At 37.9% G+C, this 25,390-nt stretch overlaps 1 protein-coding gene across 1 annotated transcript in view; it reads right to left on the bottom strand.

Annotated features, from left to right (window-relative positions):
• Positions 1–21,661, bottom strand: part of LOC140166129 (aqualysin-1-like) — a 35,726-nt gene extending 14,065 nt beyond the window's left edge. The window contains exons 1-8 of the mRNA XM_072189516.1: positions 21,554–21,661; positions 19,936–20,081; positions 14,410–14,538; positions 13,282–13,414; positions 12,667–12,779; positions 10,110–10,251; positions 9,322–9,506; positions 6,963–7,134 (exon numbers count right to left, since the gene is read on the bottom strand). Coding sequence (XP_072045617.1) covers positions 6,963–7,134; positions 9,322–9,506; positions 10,110–10,251; positions 12,667–12,779; positions 13,282–13,414; positions 14,410–14,538; positions 19,936–20,043 — 982 coding nt within the window. The 5' untranslated portion in view covers positions 20,044–20,081; positions 21,554–21,661. The remainder of the gene's footprint in view (positions 1–6,962; positions 7,135–9,321; positions 9,507–10,109; positions 10,252–12,666; positions 12,780–13,281; positions 13,415–14,409; positions 14,539–19,935; positions 20,082–21,553) is intronic.
• Positions 21,662–25,390: the final 3,729 nt, after the last annotated feature.

Below are 25,390 nucleotides of genomic sequence, written 5' to 3'. Positions count from 1 at the left end.
ATGTATGAAAAGGTAAATATATACTTGTGTCAATAAAAATAACAATTCAAAAAAAGTCATACATTAAAATGCGTAAAAGACAGTCCCAATTTGCAACAAAATTTCACAGAAAGTCCTAATGTCTACTGCAGTGGGGCTCATATGGATCACTAAATGTATAAATTATGACAAACACTCATTGGCTTTGGAAGATTTTTAACATGGGGGTGGGACTGACAATTTAAAAAATATTTTATGGGGCATTCTGGGGGTGCCCGAGTGGGGTTCTCTCCCCCCCCCTTGGAGTCAGAAAATTTTGCAAAATATAGGTCACAAACACCCATTTTCACTCTATTTTGTCACAATTTTTAAATTTCACCAAGGATTATTTTTGGGGGCTGAAAGGTATTCCAGAGACCTCCCAGCCCCCGATTCCTAAGCCTATGACACTGCTTTTATAAAAACTTGGAAAATAACAAAGCCATTTGGATCAATTTGGAACTAGTAATTCAAGACTGGAGGTCTTATCTATCTTCAAGATCATATCAGAAACCAAATCAGTGCTGGTCTGTTTACTGGAATGGTGCTTCTTGACATCCAGAAAGTATTCGACAGTGTTAATCACTCTATTTTATGTCAAAAGCTTACTGCTCTGGGAATGAACTCCACTAAATGGTTTGAGTCATATCTGAATTGCAGATCTCAGATTGTTAATGTTAATGGCTCAGACTCCAACTCTATGGCTTTAACATGTGGAGTTCCACAGGGGAGTATCTTGGGTCCCATTTTGTTCCTTTGTTACGTGAACGACATGCCCAACTGTGTTGATTGTATGCTCCTTCAGTATGCAGACGATAGCGCTCTTTTGGTGTCTGATAAAGATCCGTTGAAAATTGGGCAGCAGCTTAGCAAAAATCTCGAAAGCTGTAACAAATGGCTCATAGATAATAAACTTTCTCTCCACATGGGTAAAACAGAACTCATTCTTTTTGGAACAAAACGTAAATTGAAGAATTGGCAAAATTATGCCATTGAGTGTGAAGGGCAAACAATTCATGCTACTCCCTCAGTCAAATACTTAAGCCTTACTATTGACCAGTGCTTGAATGGTGACGAAATGGGTCTTGGTGTCATAAAAAAAGTAAATTCCAGACTCAAATTTCTTTACAGACAGGCAAAGTTTCTTGATCAAAATATCAAGAAAATTTTATGCTCTGCTCTTGTACTTTGTTTGTTTGATTACTCTATTTCTTCTTGGCATGCTGGCACACATAAGCAGATGAGTAAATATCGAATTGAATTCTGAATGCGAGGAATGCCCTTCTGACATTATATTCTTGTATTTTTTAGAAATTCGCGATATGACACACATTTTATGCAAATGATTAAAATTTTATATTTTTTGTATTTTTGATATTTAACCATCCTCGAAGTAAACTTCATAAATCTAATGATATGTAAACCTTTCATATTAAACATATCGAGTTTTCCCCCAAAAGACCCATTTTTTGTGTGTTTTGTGTTTTGGGGGAAAAATTTTATCTTCAATATGAAGGGTCAAAATTTTCATATGATAGACGGCTTTTTGTCCCAGTTACATACACTTTAAGTATACGTACATATCATTAAATTTATACAATTTACTTCGAGGACTGTTAAATTAAAAAAATATCAATCTTACTATAAATAGGGGAATGTTGTGACTATCTATCTATCTATCTATCTATCTATGTATGAAGATCGAAAGGCTCCGTCAGTTTGGATCCAAATGTCGCCAAATTCATACGGGAGATCGAGGAATATACGAGAATGTCCTGTTATTAATTTGGTTGAAAACGGTCAAGAATTGGCCTCAAAATAAGTAAAAAGTGAGTTTTTCGGGCAAATTTATAGCGGTAGTTTGTTTACGGCCAATGCCAACCAACGCGTCCTCATGTCTCGGCGAAACCGCGCCGTTAGCGCGTCGGCGTACACGACGCGCGCCGCTTGACTTGCACGCACGGGTGTGGCGTGTATAGCCAACTTTCGCACGGGGTTATGGTGATACGGGATAATGAGATTAGGCCTACGAAGACATAAATTGTAAGGGTACGGGAGGGGAAAAAGAAAAAGAAGGACACAAAATGGTAGGCCTAATTTTCAGTGAGTCTACCTGTACAGTAATTCCTCCTGTTTGAGTGAACGCTTCCATTTACTCATCTAGCGGGGACCCGCGCGAAGCGCGGGTGTCCCGCTAGTTTTGAATAATTTGCCATAAAATGGCATTAAATCGCGAATTTTAAAAGAAATTGATATCAGAAGGATATTCCTCGTTTTCGAAATGTAATTCAATATGTCTGATGTGCTCTCAGGTCTCACAAAAATGTCGCTGTTCATACATCTGTTAACCATACAGTAGGGCTGAACTTTATATTGAAGTGGCTGAAATATTTGATTCAAAAGAAATTGGTTCCCTCAAAATGAAATGTCCAAGTGATAGTATTGATGGTTAAATAAACAAAAATTGAAATCAAAAACAACATCAATAATAGAAAAGAGGCATAGTTGCTGATCAGGCAAGTTATCTCCTACATAGCAACATGGGGAGTTAAGGTTTACACTATTTCAAACTATTGTGATTTGGTAGTTCACATCATATTGCGAATGAAAGTGAGCTTGGGCAAAAATTGCATTGATATTACAGATATACTTTTGTAGGTCCTGTGGTTCTCGAGTTATATTGTAAATAGGGATGAAACAACATCACAGATTTTGATGCTTTATGCACCAATCTATAGAAGACACTTCAATAATTTTGAATCTGCAAGAAACTTATAATTTTACGGCTGATATTATAAGTTATGTCCCCCGATCCACAGGGCCTATTTTTATTGAGACACCCTGTATAAAGGACCCCTTCGGAAATAAGCCTTTGGGCTTAAAGGCCTATCCTGTGATATCTCCTTGCATTGTTTTTTGTGTATCATAAGTTATTTAGCTTAATGCATTTTATATCTATTTACCTTGTATTGTTGTATGTGCAATATGGAGGTACCGAATAAAATCAAATCAAATCAAATCAAATCAAATCATATATGTGGCATGTATACGGGCGTTGAAACAGTCCCCAAAGAATTTATAATAATAAGCTTTTTGACAGTCTCCAATCAGAGAATTCCCTTTTAACAAAGGAGCACCTGCGTAGTACCAAGGTAAGCACCATCGGTGTGACATGATCCCACTCCAAAAAAACTTTAAAAAGTAACAGTCCCCAAAGAATTTATATAATAAACTTTTTGACAGTCCCCAATCAGAGAATTCCCTTTTAACAAAGGAGCACCTGCGTAGTACCAAGGTAAGCACCATCGGCGTGACATGATCGGACTCGTTCTACTTGATGTGGCTTCATGTATTTATCATGTAGCCTGTATATAATATATTTATTTCATTCCAATACAGGTATATTTAATATAAAAACGACATTTGAGGCTTTAGGTATTTTAGTCTCCGCTCAAACCAAAGTAAGAAAGTTGTAAGAAAGTTTGAATTCTTATGTAGGCCTACATCCATTGACAATAGGCTGCAACAAATCAACAATATTCGAGTTGAAAGGTAGCAAAAACAGATCTAGGCCTCAAGAAAGAAAGGACAGGATTAACTAAAGAATAATTAAGGACATAAAGATAGAACTTTGCCCTAATGAATTTTTAGCAAAAACTGAAGCAAGAAGCTGAGTTTCACTATCCAATCGTGTTCGAAATGTGTGCTGCCGACAGAGTATGCTTCACTTTGCGTGGTTCAGTTCATGGACCTAAAACTCGGTTTATTATTGCTATACATTGAGAAAGCAACATGATTACCTCGTTCCCTTCATGTAAGGCCTAAAAAATTGTTTGATTGGCGTAACATGAAAAAATGAAAAAAAAAATTGCGTAAATTGGAACTTTTTAAACATTTTTTTTTTAATTTCAATTTTTTTAAAAATATAAGAAAAAAAGTCTAGGGTTGGGCCTATTTTTAAGGTCAGTCGGGTTACACCAATCAAACAATTTTTTAGGCCTAAGTAACTATTGCAAAATGGGGCCGTAAAATAAACATCGACATAAAATTAATCTTGATGTGACAAAATTATTTTAATAAATTGTGACCAGTTTTCCTAAATGAATATGGTTTAATATAAGTTATCAGAACAATGGGAAACAGTCATGGCAATTTGAAGCAGAAAAGACCTTAGAAAATAACATGGAATTTCCGACTTTTTTGGTGGTCAACTGATAAAATTCTAACTTTTATTTTATTTTATTTTTATTTTGGTAATTTTAGAAACCCTCTATGGAGTTCCAGATTTTTTGGTAGTCAACTGAAAAATTCCAACTTTTTTATTTTATTTTATTTTTATTTGTGTAATTTTAGAAACCCTCTATGGAATTCCAGACTTTTTTGGTAGTCAATTTAACAATTCCATCTTTTTATTGGTGTATTTTTATAAACCCACTATACCCCTCTGTGGAATTCCAGATTTTTTTTGTTAATCAATTGAAAAATGTTTCTTCCTCAAGTATGTTTTGGAATTCCAGACATTTTAGAATACATTTTATTGGCCCTCTAGGGTGCATGTTTTATCTGGAATAGCCCCCCAGCTTGCCAAAAAAATATCAGCCCCAATCGCGAGTCATATCATCAAAAAGTCACCTGGGATACTATACCTACTGGAGATCGCGTGCACCAATGTTGAAAAGTCGTCCCTTTCTCCCTTATGGAATGTTCAGGAAAATGTGGAAACTGACAATGCAATGAAAATCTCCAAATTTCGACCAATTGGGCTGCTATTGAATCGCGGGTTTAGCAACCCCTTTGAACCAAGCGATAAAATCCAGTAGGCCTACAACTCTTTTCTAAAACTTTTCTTGGCATAGGGACTACGATGAATGAACATAGGCCTATCGATTTACGCACGAAATCTGGGCTATAAATAATGATAGACTTTTCTTTAAACATGTTTAGCCAGTGGCTCAGGATGGAACCGGAAGAATTTTGGTAGGCCCCAAGCTGAGACGAATTCGTCTCAGCCCTCAAGTAGCCTACCATAGGGCCTATTAATTTAAGGTAAATTAATTTTAGGGTAAATTTGACAATTTAAGGTAAAATATATAATTCGTAAAATTCATCATATGAAGTACATGCCGATTTCAAAACCTTCTGTGCCCCTCCCGCACCCACCACCTTAGCGTTTCGTGCCTTGGCCAGCTGCTAGTAATCCAAAGTACATAAAAGTATTTTGAAAATTAAATGAGTCAAAGAATCCTATATTGGTAACATCAGATTCAGTTTTTGAAAGAATAAAATGTCAACGACATTATTACCTACAAAAAAAAAAAAAGTTCGGAATGAACTCTAAGAAAATTGATGTTTTAGTACTGAAAAAGGTATTGTGTAAAAATCTGAATTTCATGACGTCAAAGGTCAAAGCTGGAAGTCCTGTCCGGGGGGGGTGCTGGATTTCCTACTCCTCTATGGGTCTCGTTTTTAAGGAGCTCAATTGCTCCATCCAGAGCTCCAACAGCTATCCTTAACAGCATCACAGGAGTGTGATTTGTAGAGCCCCTTAGAAATAAAGATCTGCTTAATATTACTTGAAAAGCATGTTGTACAGTAGGGAAAAAACTGGAATTCCAGTCCATAATTATGTAAAAAAAAACCCGGATTTCCGATATCCTCTATGGGTCCCACATTTGTTTATTGTGTGTTGACTTAAAATTAGTTGGAAATCCTGGTTCAGTAGGGGAAAAGACTGGAATTCCTGTCCATAATTTTGTAAAAAAACCCTGGAAATCCAATATCCTCTATGGGTCCCACGGTTGGTAAATTGTGTAATGACTTAAAATTACCTGGAAATCCTGTGTACAGTAGGAAAAAAACTGGAATTCCAGTCCATAATCATGTAAAAAAAACCTGGAAATCCGAGTTCCTCTATGGGGGGTGGGCAGGATTTATCTGGAATAGCCCATTCTACTACATGTACATTAATTTTATATTAATTCGCAATGTATTGTTTACTATAGCACATTATAAAATGTATAAAGACTGATTATACTCACTCCAATCTTAACTTTTAAACTTTTTGAATGTTTTGATTGTTAGTCCGATACTCCTGCGAAGCTATGAATATGGCATCTTACTTACTCCATTCTATAGTCTGCATTTTGTGTTTTCTCTTCAATCATTTTGTTGTTTAAGCGCTTTGTTCATACTTATGGTAAGGCGCTATATAAATTCCTTTTATTGTTTATTGTATTGAATGCCATTATAATTATTTAATAATCAACATGATCAAATAAAAAATAGGTAGAGTCTGTGATGTGATCGATAGAGAACGTAGGGCAAATATTACCACTCAGACCTCTCCCCGTGGACCATCTTTCTGTTGTTATTATCTTTCCCGGGTTTTATATTACCTAGAGAGCCCCATAATCATAATAATTTGAAACATAAGCAGACAGAAAATAACAACGTCAAATTTCCGACCCAATTTATATTTATCACTGATTTTTTTCCTTATTTTGAAAAAAAAGAAGAAATTTGAAGCCAGAACTAGAAATTCAATGTTTGAGGTTTCTGTGGCGCTGTTTCGGCTCTCACCCAAAGGTTCCATTAAAAAAAAGGTCATGTTCTCACCCAATGACCCCATATTTTTTACATTTAGCTCTCACCGAATGCCAAAAATCATGCTCTCACCCGATGACCCCATATTTTTTACATTTTGATTTCACCGAATGCCCCTTACTGTGAAATTGCCAGCCCTACACCTATATCCATTTCATATTGAAGTACCCCCACCCCAAAAAAATGCCAAAAATCTTCCTCTCACCAAATGACACTATATTTTTTCATTTTGCTCTCACCAAATGGCCCTTACTGTGAAAGTGTCAGCCCTACACCTATACCGTATCCATTTCATATTGATGTGCCCCCCGAAATTTACTCTGCCACTGTTTCCGCCTTACCTGCCACATGTGGACATGCCATGGATGTACCACTAAGTGATGCAGTGGCAGTTTCAGAACCAATGTAAGTACTGACAATGTTCACACCAGGTGCGAAAATATCAACACATGTACCATAGTTGGAGAAATACGCACGGGAATCGTCAATATCAGTAGCTCCTACTGTGATAGCCTGAAATTAAAAACAACGACACGCAAGTACGATAGGCGGTCAATAAATTCTTAGAATATGGTACGCAGATTAGGTTTCATTTGAAAGCTTGTTGCTTCACAAAACATTGCTATAAAGCCCGCTATAAAGATGGTCGATTTTGGCGATTTTGGCATGGGCAGGACATCTTGCTTATACGGTATACATATTATGTTAATTGGTCATAGCATGGTTGAATGAGCTATACCTTCATTTTCAGCTAAAATGATGGTACAATAGGATAGCTTTGTTTAAGGGGTCTTGTAATCTAACAATATCGGTCTTAGCCTGAAACTGCCAGAAGGACACTATACCCCTCCCGAATATACCTTTGATTTGATTTGATTGGATTTGTTCGGGTTTTGACAACCCTGGATAACCCAAGAAAGCCTCTATTGAAGCTTATTTCCATTGTGGTCCATTTGAACACCGGGACGGGTTGGGAACAGTCAGGGGTTAACACCCTACTCTTTTCGAAACTGGCTGCGAAATACATGTACAGGTATGGCTCTCTGCACACGGGACCGACGGCTTAACGTCCCCTCTGAAGGACGGAGTACTTTCATGATTCGTTTACCCAATTCTAAATGAACCATGGGGAGAGCGGAAGTCTGAATTTAATCTACAGAAGTTGCCAATTAATTTCAGACTTTTTTTCCGAGTCAAAATCCCAGCAAATCGCCACCGCCGGGAATTGAACCCGGGACCTCATGCACTAAAGGCAAGTACCCTAATCATTGCGCCACGCTCTACCAATAATTACCAATTATAATGCATTACGCAAACCAATGTGGCTGTAGGCCTATTTTTTCTTCCTTAGATGTTATAAATATTGTGACAGCCTGACAGGTCAATGTCAGTGATCATTCATAAGCACACCCATCTACGTTGGAGGTAAAATAAATAAATACATTAACGATGAACTGGGACGTTTTATCTCATGTCTAAAGGGTTGTCGTCCAGATGACTAACACCGCATATTTGTGGTACGGGTAATAGTTATTCCACGAGTGGCCTTCAGGCCACGAGTGGAATAAGTTACTTGTACCAGGGCAGAGTGAGACATGGCAAAAAGGAGCACTCTACAAGGACAAAACTCTAGCCAAGTAATCTATGTTTACAAACATACTGAGGTCATGGTTATGTCCTAAAAGTATACACTCACATGGAACCCTTGTTGTGAGGTTACATGTTGTAAGGTTAATACTAGGAAATTTTAATTGAAAAAAGGACCACTCTCTGGGCACACCTGTTATGAGGATGGTACAAGTAGTCTACCATGTCAAATGTTATGTCTGGAGTAGGACCACTCTCTGGGTGGGTCTGTTTATTTTTAAAGTTAATATACTAAAGGGTGTGACAAGTGATCTCCCATGTGACTTGTTATGTCTGTAGTGAGACATGGGAGTGGTACATGGGTTTTGACTCCACTCTAGACAGAGTGGTACTAGGCAGTAAAATCACCCGGTATGGTACAAATGTCGTTATCTTTGCTTCGACATTACATTTTAACAATATCTTTTGTACCATACCTGGTGATTTTACTACATAGTACCACTCTGTCTAGAGTGGAGTCAAAACTCATGTACCACTCCCATGTCCCACTCCAGACATAACTAGTCACATGGGAGATTACTTGTCCCACCCTCTAGTATATACTTCAAAAAGTAAACAGACCCACCCAAAGAGATGACCTGCTCCAGACATAACACATGACGTGGTAGACTACTTGTACCATCCTCATACTTTTAGGACACAACCATGACCTCAGCATGTTTGTAAACATAGATTGTCAACATCCAGCATTTAGTGTAATAAATAACATGTGTTGCCAAGACAGTGGTCTCTTTTGCCATGTATCACTCTGGGCTGGTACAAGTAACTTATTCCACTCGTGGCCTGAAGGCCACTCGTGGAATAACTATTACATGTATCTCAAGCGCAAGCAGATCACGAAATCTAATCTGGTATTTTTACTCCTTTACTACAGATTCAGCTAATACTGTCTCAGACACTTAAATTCTTTTTTTTTTTGTCGCTTCAGTTTCTTACATGTTACTATTTTGCCCTAGGAAGGAAACAAAATCTCGCCATTTCTATCTAGTGAAGTGCAAAGCATCGAATTTTGCATCAGATAAATATGCGTTCACTTGTGGTCATTTATCTTACCAATGGTTCCCTAGCCGGTGAGTAGAGACATGCATCAGCATCTGAATTACCAGCTGCAACAGCGACTGCCACACCTGAATTATGCATTCCACGAATAGCTTGATCCATTGATTCAGATGCCCCGCCACCAAGCGACATAGATCCTACAGCTGGACGCTTGCCATTTTCTGCTACCCAGTCACACCCTATATAGTAAAGGCATATCAACAGACCACGTTACTATAAAGAAAAACGCAGTGATTTATAGTGCGCTACGCACAATCACAACGACGCCTAGACGTTGATCCACAGGCCTCATCGCACTTTACAGGTTGTCGCTGACCACTACGGCACCACATCATTCCATAAACCATTTAACAACAACACAGGGACAGCTTCAAGAGCGCACACCCTAGACATTCCACAAATGACCATCGCAACCAGGATCAGCTCCCGGAGTTTCGTACGGGTTACAACGAAACAATTAGCAGTAAGTTCCTTGTCCAGTGGAATTTCAAGCTAACTCAATTTTCCACGAGAGCGTACTAAACCACCGCCAGGGTTCGAACCCGCAACCTCTCTCGAACGCCTTATCGATTGAGCTAACTCGACTGCCTTCGCTGTCAAATATCATTCTGTAAAATATCATTCTATTATCGTGCACATCCTAAGGCTTCAATGAATGCGATATTCTGAATTCAGAGTTGAATTCTGAATTGTAAAAAAAAATAATAATGTCAATACACTAATTATTTTCTTGAGCTTCTGTTTCTTTAAAAGTATTTATCGCTGTTTATGAGGCTATTCACCTGCAACCACATCAGAATAGGCTCCAGATCCGAAACAATCTAACACTCTTACTCCATAGAGTGACGCTTCCCGAGCTATACCGTATGGGTTGCTACCAATGGTGCCTGCGCAATGGGTACCATGACCGTTGCAGTCAAGACCCTGCAATTTAGTATTGACAAAAGAACAAATGGTTTAAAAATCTGTTGTTTATAAGTCTATTTACCTGCTATCACATCTGACGTAGATCCATACCCGAAACAGTCCAATACCCTTACTCCAAAGAGTGACGCTTGCCGAGCAATGCCATATGGATTGCTACCGATGGTACCTGCACAATGTGTGCCATGTCCATTACAGTCCACACCCTAGAAACGTGTTAAAGATGAAAAAGTGCACCCCTATTTGTTACCATTCACCTGCTATCACGTATAGGATGTTTATGCCTTGACGTTAGTTTGCTCTAGACATTGCTAGATGTCAAAATCAACGTTTATCCATTTGATGTTCCCTGTGAAAATTTGAACCCACTATCCACACTTCAAGACATCAATGAAAAAACACTCTTTCCAAAATTTTTTGTTTTTTTCTTAATCTGGAGGCTCAATTCCAAAAACCGTTTTTTGGGTGTGTTTTTTTATATTGGCCTTATTTTTTGAGATATTGCCCATATAAGGCATCAAAATGCCTATTTGCACAAAATGATGCCTAAAATCGGAAATAGAGAAAAAAGATGAGAAAAAGGTCGATCATGCTTTTTACGATGAACATAAATGCTTACCTATAGATGCTGTATTTTGTTGACTTATCGTGTACCTAAATCGTCATTTTACCGAGAAAATGAACATTGAAATAATGGCCGTTGAAGTTAAAAGTGGTCACATTTTGCACTTTCATCGAATCTCATAGGAGAATGCAACAGTTCTCGTTTTTCTACTTTACATTACGTGAACATCGGGTAAATCCACAGCCCCTTGAGAAGTTTGAGCGAAATCTATTCATAACTTTAAAAATCGGGGAAAGAACTTGAAAAGCTCACATTTTATCGGCTTAAACGGTTTCTTGAGTCGATCATGCTTTTTACGATGAACATAATTGTTTACCTATGCTGTATTTATTGACTTATCATGCTTATCGTGTACCTAAATTGTCATATTACCGAGAAAATGTACATTGTAATAATGGCCTTGAAGTTTAAAGTGGTCACATTTTGCATTATGCAAGATTGTCAGCTCGCAGTACACGTTTAGTTCGTCAGTAGTTAATCAGGGCGTAAAAAGTAAACAAAATTATAAATCAAAACAAAGATTGATTTTCAAATAGCATCACGGTTTTTCCGTTTCTTTTGTATTTTGAAGTATAAAAACAAGCTGAAAAATGGTAACCAGTTCCCGTTTAAACAATTATTTAGTTGAAGCTGAAGTGAAAGATGACAAAACCGATGAGAAAGACGCAGTATTGTGTGATTTCACATCGCGGACACTTGAAGGAACGCACGTGTTGTTTGTTTACATCTAAAGACCCCAATATCGATTAAGTGACGTCACGGGAAAAAGGTCCGATAGGCACGATGTCATGAGTCTCATTTTTCGCCAATTATAAACTACAGTGTCTTCCCAGCAAACACAAAACGTTTTCGACATCATTCGCAAAAGGTTATAAAAGGTCAGAAAATGTTTAAATGTCGGGTTATATAAAGGGTATATTAAGAGTATAAAACGTTTTCATAACCTTAAAAAATAATCTACTGCTCAGCAAACAAAAATGTTTTACAGAAAACGTTTAAATGTCGGGTTATATAAATGGTATAAAAACGTTTTAATAACATTCCAAAAACATTCTTGAAAACTTGATACAAAACTTTCTAAACAGAATGTTATTTTTGGGTTGAAAAAATATTTTGCGAAAAATGTTTGCCCAAAATATTTTCAATAACGTTTTAAAAACGTTTTCATGACCGTTATATAACCCGACATTTAAATGTTATTAAAAGGTTTTGAAAAAAACATTTTAAGAACATTTCTGTGTTTGCTGGGTTCAAATATTTCAACATAATGTTATTTAAGTATTGACACAATATTTGGCAAAAATGTTTGCAAAAATAGTTTGCAATAGCATTTCTTGAAAACATTTCAAAATATTGTTGTAGTGTGTTTTCATACAAAACGTTTTAAAACGTTATCATGACCTTAATATAACCGGACATTTTAATGTTATTAAAACGTTTTTACCTGAACCAAAAGCCAAAATATAACTTATTTAAAACGTTTTTGTGTTTGCTGGGTTGTTGGTCATCCAAAATCCCCTTTTCAGATACACGATCTTTTTCTCTAATATTGCGTAACGATTTTGTTTTCCAACTTTACTTTTACCTTTAACAATGACGTAATATTATAAATAATTTCGGACCTGTGTGTATACACGTACACACGCAGAACATGTTTACCAAATTTTGCGATTTCAAACTGCTGCCAAATATCCCGCCAAATATTCACGAAAATATCAGTTGAAATCAATTCAAAATCGCTCTGACACTCGGAAATCGTAACCTTTCACATTAAGCATGACAACACTTACATCCTGGCCATCTCCAATAGCATCGAACGCCACTTCAGCACGTCTTTCAAAGTATGAATTATCGGGATATATACCGGTGTCTATGATGTAAGCATTCGCCCCCTCTCCAGTACCTGAAAAATTTAACGGATAAAAAAAAAAAATCAGTGTTGACCAAGTTAATGTACTATATTCGCTACGTAATAATAAGGAGAGTAACGTTATATGTAACAAAACTATTCAATACACGAATTACTTTCTATCTCAGTTATCGTTATCGAAAAAAAAACCTTTTGTGGTGGTACTTATTATAGATACCATCTTTAACACGCATTCACCACAGTGTCCATTTCGAATGTGGTTATGAAAAGGCCTTTTCCCTCTAAATATCTAATGGTTCTTCTTTGGTAACAATGCATGGTTACGAGTCATTTCACCAGTCATCTGAATGTAGTTTGTCTGATCATGGAAGTGTCAATACCCAGCTCATTAATCAGCAAACTATATCAAACATGGCAAATTACACTTGTGTGTAATGTTTGTTGAAGTCTCTTATTACAAAACAAATATCAATCTAATGTAGATTTTCATTCATGATTAATGTAAATCCACAGCCTACTGCCACAACTTACTTACCTGTAATATCAAATTCTCCATCCAGAGGAAGGTACCTCTGATCGACTCTGTCAAGGCCCCAGCTTGCCGCTTCTTCAAGGAATGACACAATGGAGTCTTCCTCTACATATTTGACATCTTTACGTTCACGTACCTAAAATAAAACATTAATCTATACATTATATGGCTATTACTTCATCTATTCGTGTTGAAGGATTTTTTTATCCTATCCCGTATCCCAAGATATCGTTACATGGAATTTTAAATTCAAAGTTCTAGGTTTCAGCAGTTTAAACCTTATTTCAACCTTTAGGAATGTTTATTCCTTTTGTTTGGGCCTCGTTTTTCTTGTACATTCACACCCGCTTCATATTTATTGTTCATATTTATTGTTCATATTTATAATTCTTAATTTTAAACTTTTAATTGCCAAATTGCCGAAATAGCTATGAGATGACAATGCTCCATCCTGAAGTGCCAAAATTTTTCATAATGTCGTTATAGAAGCTAAGATCCTTGAATTTTAAACTCAGACCGTTTTCCTTTATTGCAGATTTTAGAGAAGACCACATCCATCAGAGTTCACACATTGGTGGGTTGAACAGTGGCGTACCGTGGCCGCTCCTACTCCGGGGGGCTGAAGAAAATTCAATTTTGCCGCCCCTTCCCCAACAGCCCGAAAAGGTTGACCCAATTTTTTTCGGTGGTTTGAAAAAGTGAAGAGCAAAAAAACCAAAAACAAACAAAACAAATTTGGATGTATAGTACCATTTTTTCAAATTTTTCCGCCATTTTTTTTTACTTATTCTTTTTGCCGCCCCTTAGTTTTTGCCGCCCCTGTTTTTGCCGCCCCTTCTTCTTCCGCCGCCCCTTCGTTTTGGCCGTCCCCTGCTTTTACCCCGGGGATGGCGCCCCAAAGCCCCCCCAAAAAATATACGCGCATGTTGAACATAAATGCCAATGTGCTTCTTTTGGTCAGATTTTCTCATAATCTAACCATAGCCTATCGAAAAAAAATGAGTTGTAGCTCTCTTCATATAATATATGTCTGCCGATGAAACTCGGCGAGTTAAGAATACTAATGACACGCACATATCAACCAACCATATTATCTAGGTTTTAGGTAAAACTATAGCAAACTGAACTTACGCCAAGAAGGCCTCCGGCATCCATTTTTGCTTCGAATCCTTTGAAAACCTTTTCAAAATGTCTCTGGATGTTAATACCAGGAATCTTGCTCAATTCACCTTTAAGGAAGTCATCGTACAACGTTTCCTCCTATTTACATAAATAGAAACAATTAAAATTTGAACTTAGTATGATCAAAATAACGTTACCAAATCCGCACTCCCCTCTTAATGCATACGTGGCTTCCTATTCGTAAGTAACGACGGCCTTGAAACTCTTTTTAACGGCAAAAGAATCGTTTAAAAAGGATAAGAAAATCAACTAGAAGGCTATATATTTGTACACAAATACGGCTATACCCGCATGTTGTCGGTGTACCCAAACTTACAGTCCTTATTTGCTGAGGACTTAAAATAAAGAAATTGTATGTGTAAAAAGTGAAAGTCCAAGTCACAAGCTTTAATTGAATGTAGGTTGCACTGTCGTAGCACTTAAAATAAAGAAATTGTAAAAAGTCCCTCTTAGGGAGTCGTCTCTCTTACTCTCCATAGGTTGCTGTTGTCAGTATCTCTTACTCACAGTGAGGCTATGCAATATGATTAGGGGTAAACTATTCCAGAGTATGTAAATTAAATGGAACAGCCATTTCAGAGGGAGTATGTAAATTATACGGAACAGTCTTTTTGGGGCCATTTCAGAGGGAGTATGTAAATTAAATCGAACAGCCAATGGGTATGTAATTTAACTGGAACAGCCTTAACGCTTCACGCTGGTATTTCCAATTATGATATAATACGATCTGTCTGTTTAGTCCTACGTGTGTGGGGTGGATGGGTGTGTGGGTAATGATTAGGGGAAAACTATTCCAGAGGGAGTATGTAAATTAAATGGAACAGCCATTCCAGAGGGAGTATGTAAATTAAATGGAACAGACTATTTTAGGGCCATTTCAGAGGGAGTATGTAAATTAAATGGAACAGCCAATGGATATGTAATTTAACTGGAACAGCCTTAACGCTTCACGCTGGTATTTCCAATTATTATATAATACGGATCTGTCTGTTTAGTCCTATGTGTGTGGGGTGGGGGTGTGGGTGTTAGTAACAATATATATAATTCTCTTGTGCTATCTGTGTACAAATTCTGAGCCCGGAAGCTGCTTTATTTGATGAGAAACGGCCGGCCCTTTGTTTTAACATTTGGGGCCCTGGGGCCCATTATATTTGAGTTATGAGGTCCATGTACATATGTTGAAGTATAATTCTCTTGTGCTATCAAGCGACTCAAACTGGGCACTGTAGATGCTTTATTTACCGAGTAATGGCCGGCCCTATGTTTTAGCGCTTGGGGCCCTGGGGCCCATATTATGTGATATATGGGGCTCATATGTACTTATAACAATTTAATTTTCAGGTGCAATCTGTGTACAAACTCTGAGCCCTAAAGCTGCTTTAATTGATGAGAAACGGCCGGCCCTTTGTTTTAACATTTGGGGCCCTGGGGCCCATTGTATTTGACTTCTGAGGCTCATGTACATATGTTGAAGTATAATTCTATAGTTCTATCAGTAGGCTAAAGCTGGGCATTGTAGCTTCTTTATTTACTGAGTAACGGCCGGCCCTATGTTTTAGGGTTTGGGGCCCTGAGGCCCACATTGTGTGACACATGGGGCTCATATACACATATAACAATATAATTCTGAAGACCGTTTAGTGTATCAAATCTGAACTCTGTAGCTGCTTTATTTACTGAGTAACGGCCGGCCCTATGATTTAGCATTTGGGGCCCTGGGGCCCATATAATGTGATATATGGGGCTCACATGTACATATAACAATATAATTTTCAGGTGCAATCTGTGTACAAACTCTGAGCCCTAAAGCTGCTTTATTTGATGAGAAACGGCCGGCCCTTTGTTTTAACATTTGGGGCCCTGGGGCCCATAATATTTGACTTATGAGACTCATGTACATATGTTAATGTATGATTCTCTAGTTCTATCAGTAGACTCAAGCTGGATATTGTAGCTGATTTATTTACAGAGTAACGGCCGGCCCTATGTTTTAGCGTTTGGGGCCCTGGGGCCCATATTATGTGACACATGGGGCTCATATATACATATAGTAGTATAATGCTTAAGACCTATTAGTGTACCAAATCTGAACCCTGTAACTATTTTATTTGCTGAGAAATGGCCGGCCCTTTGTTTTAACATTTGGGCCTCTGGGGCCCCTAGCCTTTAACATCTGGGCCCAAAATGGGCAAAAGGCACATTGAAAACTTAGGGCTCATACATGTACCACATATGAGCCCTAGTACCCTTATAGTTTTAGAGCTAGCCTTGTCAATCTGTTGCCCCTTATTTTAACATTTGGGGCCCTGGGGCCCATAATATATGACATATGGGGCTCATGTAAACTTGTATATATAGAGTACCCCTAGGGCTATCAGTGTACTAACTCAGGGCCCTGAGGCTGCTTCATTTGATGAGAAACGGCATGGTTTGTGTTTTTACATTTGGGCCCCTGGGGCCCGTGACCTTTGACCTCTGGGGCCGAGATGGGCAAAAGGCACATCTACGGGGTAGGGCCCATAAGTGTACTACATATGGGCCCTGGGGCCCTTGTAGTTTTAGCGCTAGCCTTGACAGAATGTTGTGTTTGATAGAAGAAGGAGGAGAAGGAGATGAAACCACAGGATGGCACTAGATGGCACAGTTGTGTTTGACCAAACACGAATATCTATGCCTGTGTTTCCCACCATAACCCCCTTAACCCACCATGACACTCTTAATCCATCATGACACCCCATATTCTAAAAGGGCTATCAGTATACCAACGAAAAAATTGAAATAAATAAATAAATTAAAAATCAAATAATACCCCTTTAATTGCATTTGCTGTGTAAACGCTTGAGGCGCTCCTCCTTAAATAATGCAACGAACATGTTCCATACAAAAAAAAAAATCAAAAAAAAAATCAAAAAATCTGAATACCCTTTAATCCCAAAACGGAGTGTCCCTTTAATGGCTGTTCCATCACCCTAACACCCACTGACACCCCATATTCTAAAAGGGCTATCAGTATACCAACAAAAAAAATTAAAATTAATTAATTAATTAAAAATCAAATAATAGCCCTTTAATTGCATTTGCTGTGTAAACGCTTGAGGGCGCTCCTCCTTAAATAATGCAACAAACACGTTCCATACAAAAAAATCCAAAAAAAAATCATAAAATCCGAATACCCCTTTAATCCCAAAACGGAGTGTCCCTTTAATGGCTGTTCCATCACCCTAACACCCACTGACACCCCATATTCTAAAAGGGCTATCAGTATACCAACAAAAAAAAAAAAAAATTAATTAATTAAAAATCAAATAATAGCCCTTTAATTGCATTTGCTGTGTAAACGCTTGAGGCGCTCCTCCTTAAATAATGCAACAAACATGTTCCATACAAACAAAAAAATCAAAAAAAAAAAAAATCAAAAAATCTGAATACCCCTTTAATCCCAAAACGGAGTGTCCCTTTAATGGCTGTTCCATCACCCTATACTGAAAACCTATCTGTGTACCAAATCTGAGCCCTGTAGCTACTTTATTTGCTGAGAAACGGCCGGCCCTTTGTTTTAACATTTGGGCCTCTGGGCCCCTAGCCTTAAAAAATCTGGGGCCATAATTGGTAAAATGCATATCTACAAGTTCGGGCCCATACGTGTGCCACATATGAGCCCTTGTGCCCTTGTAGTTTCACAGCTAACCTTGTCAAACTGTTGCCCCTTTTTTAACATTTGGGGCCCTGGGGCCCATAATATATGACATATGGGGCTCATGTATACATGTAAATATAGAGTACTCCTGGGGCTATCAGTGCACCAACTCAGGGCCCTGAGGCTGCTTTATTTGATGAGAAACGGCATGCTTTGTATTTTTACATTTGGGCCCCTGGGGCCCGTGACCTTTGACCTATGGGGCCAAAATGGGCAAAAGGCACATCTATGGGGTAGGGCCATTAAGTGTGCCAAATATGAGCCCTGGGGCCCTTGTACTTTTGGAGATAGCCCTGTTAATATGAAGGGTGAGAAGGAGGAGAAGGAAAACTAGATGGCACAGTTGTGTTTGACCAAACACGAATATCTATGCCTGTGTTTCCCACCAGAACCCCCTTAATCCACCATGACACTCTTAATCCATCATGACACCCCATATTCTAAAAGGGCTATCAGTATACCAACGAAAAAAATTGAAATAAATTAATTAAAAATCAAATACTAACCCTTTAATTGCATTTGCTGTGTAAACGCTTGAGGGCGCTCCTCCTTAAATAATGCAACAAACATGTTCCATACAAAAAAAATCAAAAAAAAAAAAAATCAAAAAATCCGAATACCCTCTAATCCCAAAACGGAGTGTCCCTTTAATGGCTGTTCCATCACCCTAACACCCACTGACACCCCATATTCTAAAAGGGCTATCAGTATACCAACAAAAAAAATTAAAATTAATTAATTAATTAAAAATCAAATAATAGCCCTTAAATTGCATTTGCTGTGTAAACGCTTGAGGGCGCTCCTCCTTAAATAATGCAACAAACATGTTCCATACAAAAAAAATTCAAAATTAAAAAAATTAAAAATCTGAATTCCCCTATAATCCCAAAACGGAGTGTCCCTTTAATGGCTGTTCCATCACCCTATACTGAAAACCTATCTGTGTACCAAATCTGAGCCCTGTAGCTACTTTATTTGCTGAGAAACGGCCGGCCCTTTGTTTTAACATTTGGGCCTCTGGGCCCCTAGCCTTAAAAATCTGGGGCCATAATTGGTAAAATGCATATCTACAAGTTCAGGCCCATACGTGTGCCACATATGAGCCCTTGTAGTTTCACAGCTAACCTTGTCAAACTGTTGCCCTTTTTTTTTTTAACATTTGGGGCCCTGGGGCCCATAATATATGACATATGGGGCTCATGTATACATGTAAATATAGAGTACTCCTGGGGCTATCAGTGCACCAACTCAGGGCCCTGAGGCTGCTTTATTTGATGAGAAACGGCATGCTTTGTATTTTTACATTTGGGCCCCTGGGGCCCGTGACCTTTTGACCTATGGGGCCAAAATGGGCAAAAGGCACATCTATGGGGTAGGGCCATTAAGTGTGCCAAATATGAGCCCTGGGGCCCTTGTACTTTTGGAGATAGCCCTGTTAATATGAATGGTGAGAAGGAGGAGAAGGAAAAGGAGAAGGAGAAGAAGGAAAAGGAGAAGACTAAAGAGCATAAGCAGAATATCTATGCCCTGTTCCACAGGCATAGATAAGGAGAAGGAGAAGGAGAAGAAGGAAAAGGAGAAGACTAAAGAGCATAAGCAGAATATCTATGCCCTGTTCCACAGGCATAGATAAATATACCGTCCATGCTTCGCATGCGGGTATAATATAGAAAAAATTAGAAGCGAGACTCACAAAACAAATCACGTCTATTGTGTAGTTATGGGACCCTCCCTTGTATAGATAAGTGTCAAACATATCAGACATATCAGACTCTTACCTTCATGACAACGAGATACTCGCCCGGAATTTTGTTTTCCATTTTGAATAATGGTGCCAGATCAGCCGTGGCAACAGCCAACAGCACCGCGAAAACAAAAGCGCGCATTTTCAATCCTGTGTGTTATTTAACTTGAGAGATCTAGTCTGTTGGAAAAAAAAGAGAAGAAATGAAAATTAAATGTTGTTAGATAAGTAAAAGTGATGGAAAACCGTGTGAAAGTAAATATGGAATCGTAAAAGTAACTAGACTTAGCTGTGGTCTAAGACCACGAACACAGCCGTGTTGTGACCCCTTACTGACCTTTGACCCCAAAATATATGAAAACCCCATAGGCATTGGCTAATGTCAATGTATGCGTGCACGTGGCATTACTTTGCCATGTTATTTGTGACAGAAGGGACATTTTGAATGTTTTTCGTCTCAGACCGGAAGAAACCCTTTAATGAACTTTGACCCCAAATCTGTGTACACCCCATAGACACTGGGTAATAACAATGCATGTGTGTAAGTGCCATCACTGTCCCGCGTAATTTGTGGGAGAAGATGCATTTTAAAGGTATTTCGTTTTATACCGGAAATGACCCATTAATGACCTTTGACCCCAAATAAAAAATACCATATATACATTGGTTAAACACAATTCATGTGTGAACATACCATCACTGTCCTATGTTTTTCTTAGCTAATAAAATTTTTGAAGATATTTCGATTTATACCGGAAGTGGCCCTTAATGACCTTTGACCCCAAATCTGTGTACACCACATTGACACTGGGTAATAACAATGCATGTGTGCAAGTGGTGTCACTGTCCTACGTAATTTGTGGGAGAAGATGCATTTTAAAGGTATTTCGTTTTATTCCGGAAGTGACCCCTTAATGACCTTTGACCCCAAACAAAAAATACAACATATACATTGGGTAACTGCAACTCATATGTGAACATACCGTTACTGTCCTATGTTTTTCTTAGCTAATAAAATAATTTGAACGTATTTCGTTTTATACCGGAAGTGACCCCTTAATGACCTTTGACCCCAAATCTGTGTACACCATATAGACACTGGATAATAATAATGGATGTGTGCAAGTGGCGTCACTGTCCTACGTAATTTGTAGGAGAAGATGCATTTTGAGTTGAAATCATGTTTTTGACCCCTATGACCCCTGCGTGACCTTTGACCCCACAAGTTTCATGTGACATGTAGGGGCACGGTCAATGATCATTGTGACCAAGTTAGGTTAAAATCGATGTAAGCATGTGAGTGCTAGAGCAAATGTAATGGTTGACAGAAAGAAGAAAGAAAGAAGAAGAAGAACCTGTAAGAAAAAAGACACAGCCGTGACTAACGTCACGGCTGTGTAATTATCGTCAACCTGCTACGCTAATCATGTTTCTCATTTGCAAGTTTGATTTTCTGAGTAATAAACCCATAATTAATCAAATTTCCAGCCGCATTCTTCATTAACTTGTGGAATGACTTAGGCAATTAGCGTAGCTGGCTGACGTTATGATAAACACAATTCCTAAAATAATTTTTCTTAACATTGTAACACAATTATTTCCAAGTTCATGAATGCTTTTCACATACTCTTCTACAACAATGTATAACATACCTGATGTGTTCCTGAATCGTAGACATCCAGAATCGAAGTGAATTGTAACTCACCAAGAAGCTGGTGTTATACACCAGAGACAACGCCTATTCTATTATAGCTGCCTTCCTGTAGATGTTTAATTTTGATAAAATATGCAGTAACAATCCTATAATAAAAGTTTAACTTGTAACAGATAATTGATCAGAGCAGCTACTCACATTTCTCAAATGTGTTTGCTTACATTAAGGTCATCTTAAATGAACAGATGATTCGGCTCTCACAAGCTTTTAGTTTTACAACAGGGTGGCAAGTTGTCGTCAGCAATAATTTATTGTAACAGATTCGGACAAATAAAAACACAAAACATAGAAAACTCATTAACTTGATAATTAGCATTGCCATTTGTAGGATTTTTATTTTAAAAGATCGTAAACAAAGCGCTGGCTTAACGGGCAATATTACCAAAGGTTGGCAAAATGGCGGCACGCATGTGTGCCAACTATTACAACTACTTTTTTCCAGGATTGTAGGTGTAAATGAGAATGCGCTTAATACGAAATTGCTTTGCAAATGGAAAAGGGCTTTATTTGAAATTGTTTTAGGCTCATTGCTGCGACCCCATTCGTAAAAATCATGCTTAACTTAAAAGAGTCAAAACACTAGAACATTATGATATTTCGCAGGTAACATTATGATAATACTGTGACATTGTTACGCAATATTGTACTAAGCTTCTTGGAAAAAATGCGAAAAAACATATAATAGAAAGATACTAAATTATGATTCTTTATGGATGCAATTTTTTTCGTCACACCCAAAATGATTTAGTTATCAGTTTTAGATAACATTATTCAGGGCCGTAAAGATTCTCTTGTTTGAGTAGTTCTACAATATTTGCTATATGAAGTCAACGATAGTTATTACAATATTATCAACGATAGTTCAAAGTAAACACAACTATTGCATGTCGCATCAATGCATGTGTAATATTAAGGTTACGATTACGTCCATATAGTCGAATACAACTTCATTCCGAGTGCAAATTTGACTAACATTTTTAAGTAGAAATTTTTGCGTGATAAAACCAGTAAGTTTTTCCTTACTTAATATTTCGTCAATCTCGTGGAGGACTCCATCAGATGTGAGCATCTGATGTACTTTCCCGAGAAACTGACGTCGGGTTGTGTGTTGTCTTACTTCCAGTCTTCAAAAGTGCGTCATACACGTGACTTCAGAAATAAGTGCCTTCCTCTTTATTCATGGTCTTTGTCCCACTTTTTCTGATCTCCATTACTTCTCGTACTTCTCTAGACTTTCTGAAATGCTCCTTGCCAAGTATCTTGGAGTCCTCCCAATTGACGACAAGATTTGCCCTTGCAACATGATCAGATATTGGCCGACTTAGTTTGTTCTTGCTCGGATGCCCTGCGTTCTGACCGAGTAAACTTTTTCTTGTTAGCTTTCTTAACTTACGCTTGATGTTCCGAACGTCTAATCCCGAACAGTTCAGTTCAGTTCAGTTCAGTTCTCTCCATATGGAGAGATTTTATTTCTCAGTATATATAGGCCTTCGGACAAACGAGAGGTCTCACCAAAATAACTGAGATCGCAGTTCTGGCAGCCGAGCTCATAAATGCAATTGCCTATCTTTAGCTTGTCTTTTTTTATCTGTGTGGTGGACCCGTATTTTTTTAGGGTTTGATGGGGTTTCATTATAGCGGTGTCGACTTTGCACCTTTTGCAAATTCTTTGAACTCGTTCAGAAATTCAATTCGAACTACCATCCCTTGCTTTTGTCCTCATTCTTTTGATATTTCTTAGCCCTAGGTTTCTCAGCGGGTTTTGTTATTTGTAGCATTTTTGCTTTCACTTGATCCACTGCCCATTTGGATAGCCACAGTTTTTCGCACATGTTTCTCTTTGCTCTATCTGTTTCATCCGTGACCACGCTGTACATGCGGTTAAAAGGGCTCGGACTACACCCATGTTCTGTTGGAGGGCTGTTATAACTGAGATATTGGTCAGTGTGTGTTAGTTTTCTGCACACCAGGAGCTTTACCGAACCGTCAGGTTTCCGGACAATTAGCGTATCGAGAAATGGTATTTTCCCTTCTTTCTCTTCCTCGTAGGTGACTTTTATATTGTCTGTTTTGTCAACTTTGTTGAGATGATCGGTTAAGTTTTGGACTTGACCTGTTTTTATGATTTCAAGCACATCATCCACATAGCGACGCCAGTAAAAAAAAGAAATTTGCAATGGTGGGTTTGACTGGGCTGCCCATCGCTGCGCCAAACCGTTGCCATGGCGCCTCAAAATTCAAAATGGTGGTGGTGAGAATAAATTCGAGGAGTTCGATGATGTCGTCCACTTCAAATTTGGTCCGCATTTTTAGATCTTTATCATCTACCAGTCCTTGTTTAACCACACTAGAGCCTGAACAAGGACACCACGTCGTGTGAGTTACAAGAATTTACCAGGTGCCGTGGGCAGATATCCAGGGTCAAAATATACAAAGGGCTCAAAATTCAAAATTGTTCCGTTTAAGGGGGTACTACACCCTTCGATAAATTTGTGACTATTTTTGCACTTTTCTCAAAAACTAATAACACACTGATAACAAAAGTTATGTATATTATAGGGGCAAGGAATCCAATTACTACACTGGCATTTCAGTGACCCAAGACAAGCGGTTCGATATTTATGATAAGAAATGAGGTACCGCTAGGATGTACCTCATTTCCTATCATATACACTGAACCGCTTGTCTTGAGTCACTGAAATTTCAGTGTAGTAATTGGATTCCTTGCCCCAACAATATGCATAACTTTTGTTACCAGTGTGTTTTTAGTTTTTGAGAAAAATACAAAAATAGTCACAAATTTACCACAGGGGTGTAGTACCCCCTTAAAAACATATTTTAAAAATATTCTTCTGGTCATAAGAATGCAAACAAATATATACTCTGATCTACGATTATCAATCTGGAATAATTGGCAAAAGGTCGAAGGTCAACATTTCAGCTCCGCATAGGTCAAAACAGAAAATATCCTCCGATTTTGATGAAAATGGTCTCAAATTGTTTGTCTTTTTATAACAATCAAAAGAGAATAGTTTGTACTGTGAAGGATCTTTTGTTACCTAGGTTACACAGCGAAATGGGTCAGTACTCATTCAGTCCTACTGATTGTGACCTATTTTGCTGTGTTTCTATTTCTATAGTAACAAAATGTCATACATATTGCAAACTATTCTTTGTTTGGATTGCTATATCCAGATAAACAATTTAAGAACACTTTCATCGGAATGTTGACCTTCGACATTTTCACAAATAACTCCAGACTTATAAGTCATAGATAGGTTAAAGTATAATTTTCTGAATCCTTATTACCATAGGCATACTTTGGAATTGGTTTAGCACAATTTGAGTAATAATATTTTGAAGTTTGACTCCCTGTGTAAATTTTGACCCTGGATGTCTCGAAATGCTAATCAGGGTGCTCACACCCAAAACTACATGTATAATAAAAGCAAAACATAATAATGATAGTTAACATAATTAGAGTTTATACTAGACTAATACTAATTTTTGTTTTACCGACATTTTGCTGATTTTGTGTTACAGTATATTTTATTTTATTGCTTTCCCACTGTTTTCCTTCTTTAACGTGACAAGGCTAGTCTATCTTCTTAAATGAGGTTGGTCAGGTACGGTATTTTACCAAAATAATCTGATTTCCAAATATTTGAGTTAAATTACAATAGTGGTTTTGATATTAGAAACAAAAACGTGTTTCACAACGGCACATAGTACCAACATTGGAAATAAGGCTACCACTTTTTCGTTCATCTAAAAG

Source organism: Amphiura filiformis, chromosome 12, assembly GCF_039555335.1.
Source record: "Amphiura filiformis chromosome 12, Afil_fr2py, whole genome shotgun sequence".
In the NCBI taxonomy this organism is placed as follows: domain Eukaryota; kingdom Metazoa; phylum Echinodermata; class Ophiuroidea; order Amphilepidida; family Amphiuridae; genus Amphiura; species Amphiura filiformis.
Note: the sequence above shows the minus strand (reverse complement) of the source record. Positions and strands in the feature narration are given on the sequence as shown.